Genomic DNA, 5000 nt, shown 5'->3' on the forward strand with positions numbered 1-5000 from the left:
TTGTGTTGGTGGTGCTGAACACGCTCTGCCTCATTCAACACCGTCCCCACAGACTTCCCCAGCCAGACCCAGTCTGTGTTCCCCAGGACTGGAGGCGGCACATTGGAGCGAGACCTTATAAATGAAGCTTCAGCTACCAGTGGAAATCCTGGATCTCAGGTTACTAGAGAACCAGACCCGTAAAATGGAGAGTGGCTAACGTTGTTATCATCTTGAATCTCATTGCATCCTCTGACTCCCATCTTAACACCATTCTAACAAACGAATGTGCAGTTTCTGACTTTTTTACCAGCACCATGGAAACAGAGTGAGTTTCTTTGTATGTGAGTTTCTTCGTATACAACAACACTTTTATTCAATTTCAAAACTTTGATACTGGGTGGAAAATAAATATAATTTTTTCTTTTTTTCTTCTTTTGTTCCATACAAGGACACACAACATCCAGGTTAACACATAGCAGGAGCTCACGTTTACAAACAAAAGTACTTCATGCGAACAAAAGCAGCTCTGGCCTCCTCCACAGCGGTTTCAGTGGCACTCTGCCAAGGGCCAGTGCGTTTGTGTTATTTCTCTGTGCAAGTGTGTGTATGTGTGGGTTTGCTGTGGGACACTGGTGTGTGTTGTGAGCGGTGAGCTTTTCAGGCCAACACCCCCCCGACAGTGGAAGCAATAACAACCCCTAGAACCACACAGCAGATAATAATCATAATTTTCTTCTGTAAGTTACACAAACAAATACCGAAATACAGACAGACAGACAAACAACACAATCCAGGCAGCATGAAAAGAGAATGGAAGAGCAAATTATTATTAGAACTTTAATATTAGACAGATCTTGGAGCTTGAAAGCGGATTTTGGATACAAAAGTTCATGGTTTCTAACATTATCATAAAATAAAATTGCAATCAAAACTGTTACCTGTTAAATAAATACTGCTAATGGTTTATTCCTAAATATATGCTGTTAATCATATAATCCACTTCAATATGTACAGTAAACTGCGTTTATCACACACTGAAACAAGACTGACCACAAGATTAAAATACATATATCATCTGGGAGTGATATTTATATTCATACAGTCACCTACATACAAAAGGAAGGACAAATTCAAAACATGTAGTAGACGACGTTCACCACAAGAGGGCGACATAACCCTGCAGAATTGCACAAGAAGAAACTCACGCATGCCACAATGAGAAGTGCATGCACACACAAACTAAACACTGCAGGATACAAAGCAGCAAGCCATCAAACACAAAGCAAAGAGAGTAGAGTGAGGCAGATGCAAATCTCATTGGATGGCTCGCATACTGTCAGTTATTCCTTCACAATTGTTTTCTGTATTCATAATTTTAGATACTGAATACAGCACAGCAGCAAAGGACAATATCAACTGTTAGAACAAAGAGTTGTGGTAAAATTATTATTATTATTAGTTTATTATTATTATTATTATTATTATTATTATTATTATTATTGGTGTTCTGATGATCATCGTTATTATTATATTTGTTTATTTATGTATTAGTGTGTGTATTTATTTAAATTATACTCTGAAGAAGCTCTGTTTCTCCCAGTACTTTAAGATGATAAACCAGTTTACTCAGGAATGAGGCCAAATGTGAAAACAAAGTCCACAGGGTAGAGGGGCCACACTGACATTAGAGAACAGTAGAGACAGCAGCCCTGGAGGATCACAGCTTACAACCCTCTATAACGTATGGCAGCGCGTTACATAGTCCTCGAGTAGGCAAACCTAATCAGTGCCCATCATTAAAGACAACATTATTATTATTGTATTATCAGTATATAAATAATCATAGAGATTCATTGAGAAAATGTTAAATAATTAATCTCTTATACTGCCACACAGTGGAAACTCGGTGCCATCGATAATGTGTAGTTGTCCAGGTTTGAATAAACCATCCCAGCCTGTTGCAGCGTGCGGTTGAAAGTCTATCCTGCTCTGTGAGGGTCCCCCTCCTGGCGTGGGCCGTGCAGGGCCTCCCTTGGCTAGCCGAGCCCGGCGGCCAGCGATGTGGCGAGGATGAGTAAGCAGGTCGCCACACACACAGCCAACAGAATCAACTTCTGTGGAAATGACAGGGCGAGAGAGAGAGAGAGAGAGAGAGAGAGAGAGAGAGAGAGAGAGAGAGAGAGAGAGAGAGAGAGAGAGACAGAGAGAGAGAGAGAGAGACAGAGAGAGACAGAGAGACAGAGAGAGAGAGAGACAAAGACAGAGAGAGAGAGAGAGAGACAAAGACAGAGAGAGAGAGAGAGAGACAGAGAGAGAGACAAAGACAGAGAGAGAGAGAGAGAGAGAGACAGAGAGAGAGAGAGAGACAGAGAGAGAGAGACAGAGAGAGAGAGAGAGAGAGAGAGAGAGAGTCTCATTTAATGTGGAAGGAATTTTAATTTGTTCTTTCCTTATGTTGAATTAAACTTACTTTTTCTTTCATTCCTCCTTCCAAATGTGAAAACAAAGTCCACAGGGTAGAGGGGCCACACTGACATTAGAGAACAGTAGAGACAGCAGCCCTGGAGGATCACAGCTTACAACCCTCTATAACGTATGGCAGCGCGTTACATAGTCCTCGAGTAGGCAAACCTAATCAGTGTCCATCGTTAAAGACAACATTATTATTATTGTATTATCAGTATATAAATAATCATAGAGATTCATTGAGAAAATGTTAAATAATTAATCTCTTATACTGCCACACAGTGGAAACTCGGTGCCATCAATAATGTGTAGTTGTCCAGGTTGCTCTGTGAGGGTCCCCCTCATGGCGTGGGCCGTGCAGGGCCTCCCTTGGCTAGCCGAGCCCGGCGCCCAGCGAGGTGGTGAGGATGAGTAAGCAGGTCGCCACACACACAGCCAACAGAATCAACTTCTGTGGAAGTAACAGGGCGAGAGAGAGAGAGAGAGAGAGAGAGAGAGAGAGATACGTGGCCCGTGCGCGCGTTAAAGGTTGGATAAGCAGCATTCCAGGGCTACGGATTTGTAATGAGCTCTCTGTTGGTGAAGGGACGCGCTGCTCCTGATATCTGCAGGGAAGACGTGTTATCTCCCACCTCAAGAACAACAGTCAGCGTTTGCTATTTATTACTTATGTCACTTCTGCAGTCATCATTTAACAGTTAACCTTTAGTTGCAGGTTTTCTTTTGTTTGTTTTGCAATAGCTAATTCATAAAAACTGGTACGTGTGGCAGAGTTACTGAAACTGGGCCCGCGGTGGCAATATCACAGTGCACGCAGACATTAACCGGGATGATGTCATCCAACATCATAGTGCCCTTCTTCCTCACAACACTGTTTCATCATCTTCACCTTCCTCCACACCCTGCACGACATGCTTAACCCCATCACCATGGGAACGGAGCAGCCGTCCAAGGTTGCTGTCACCATAGTCTTCACTCCTCAATCCTGTTGATGAGTTCTTGTCGCCAGGGCGATGGAGGAAGCCACACCCAGACCCAAACAGGAGACAGGACACACCCTGTTTTTCATTCAGCTCACAGTACCAAACCTTCTGTTACAGTATAGACAGCATCTGTTACTGTAGTGTTTTGCTTTCCAGTGTATACATAAATATGCACACGTAGCCTGTATGTTCGGGAAAATCCATGAAGGTTCGAGTACTATGAGACTTTTACAACAGAACGCTCCAGCCTACAGATTGAAAACATGTAAAACACTAATAGTGCTTTCCATTTATAGTCATCTCATGTATCTTTTATTATCAGTGTCTACTTGGTGTACAGAAAGAGCTGTTCATTCATCTGTGTTAATTTATTTTTGTATTTTGGTGCAAAAACACCATTCTGACAAGGCTTAAAATAGCTTTGAATTAAGTATGAGATTTTCAGTAAGTGTGTGATATTTTTCATGTTGCACTATATAAATAAATTTCTTATTATTTGTTTTTATTATTAATAATAATAATAATAATAATAATAATAATAAGTCGTTTGGTAACTCTGTATATTACCTCCCCACTTTTACAGTGTAACTATGCCCTTAACAGTTAAATATAGGGCATAATAACACAGAACCCTGGACTGTATTTCATTGGTCAATAGACAGTAAGTAGACATGAAATACAGCATCGCTTGTGTTACAGTTACACAATATATTACCCTGTAATTAACAGTGTAGTTACACTATAACAGTGGCGGTGCATTACAAACTGTTACCATGTTTTTATTTTGTTACATTTTAATTGTGTACCTTCAATGAAACCCTCAGTGGTGGGTCAGTGCTGTTTCTGTCAATATTTATTTGCATAATGTCGTCTAAAGCTGAAGTTTTAGACTGCATTGATCATACAATTTATTTTTGAGAGCACAATCATAAGTATATCACTTCTACCCTCACTGCAGCGTGACTCTAAGCAGAAAATCAAATAAGTAATGGGTTTGCTGGAACACTAACCTTAGACACGGCGATGGTGTCGTGGCAAGACTTGCTAACTTAGCTAATCGCTAGGAGGTTTCATTAATTCACGGTAATTAATGAAAATCGATGTATCCAGCCAGTCCAGAGTGTCACGTGTGTTACTGCAAAGCGTCATACCTCACTCCAGCCCACCACACACAAAGAGGCGGGATCAAGGACAGGGGGCGGGACTAGACTGGACGCACGAGAGGGGTACGGAAAGGGCAGAGCGCCCCCGCGGGCAGGCGTGGCGCGCCCCACGCGTCTCGCACTCACCCTCCGCGCTTTGCTCTGGTACTTCACGGCCTTCTTGGTGTCCGACACAGCCCGCTCCACGTAATCAACCGCGTGCTCCACGTTGTATTCTATACGGTCAATCATCTCCCCCTGACGGGCATGCACGCGAGCACGAGAGGACACAGGAGCAGGTGGAAGAAGAGAGAGAGAGAGAGAGAGAGAGAGAGAGAGAGAGAGAAAAGTGATTTTTAGAGGGAAGCAGTGGACAGATGTTTACTCACCACCTTGCTTGTTTTTTTAACTTTAACAGCTGCTTTGG

General features: G+C 42.4%; 1 protein-coding gene across 2 annotated transcripts in view; it reads right to left on the bottom strand.

The window, feature by feature from the left end:
- The window catches only part of stx1a (syntaxin 1A (brain)), a 10046-nt gene that overhangs the window by 791 nt on the left and 4255 nt on the right, over positions 1-5000 (bottom strand). Inside the window, exons 5-6 of one of the 2 annotated variants that reach the window (XM_035528566.2) lie at positions 4721-4831; positions 1-717 (exon numbers count right to left, since the gene is read on the bottom strand). The exon at positions 1-717 is cut by the window's left edge and continues 791 nt beyond it. In XM_035528566.2, the coding sequence (XP_035384459.2) occupies positions 640-717; positions 4721-4831 (189 nt within the window). In that variant the 3' untranslated portion in view covers positions 1-639. Of the gene's footprint in view, positions 718-4720 lie in introns of those variants that run through there. The other variant, XM_081723548.1, reaches the window with a different exon arrangement.

The sequence above is a fragment of the Electrophorus electricus genome, chromosome 11 (assembly GCF_041902795.1).
Source record: "Electrophorus electricus isolate QZ-2024a chromosome 11, ASM4190279v1, whole genome shotgun sequence".
NCBI lineage: Eukaryota > Metazoa > Chordata > Actinopteri > Gymnotiformes > Gymnotidae > Electrophorus > Electrophorus electricus.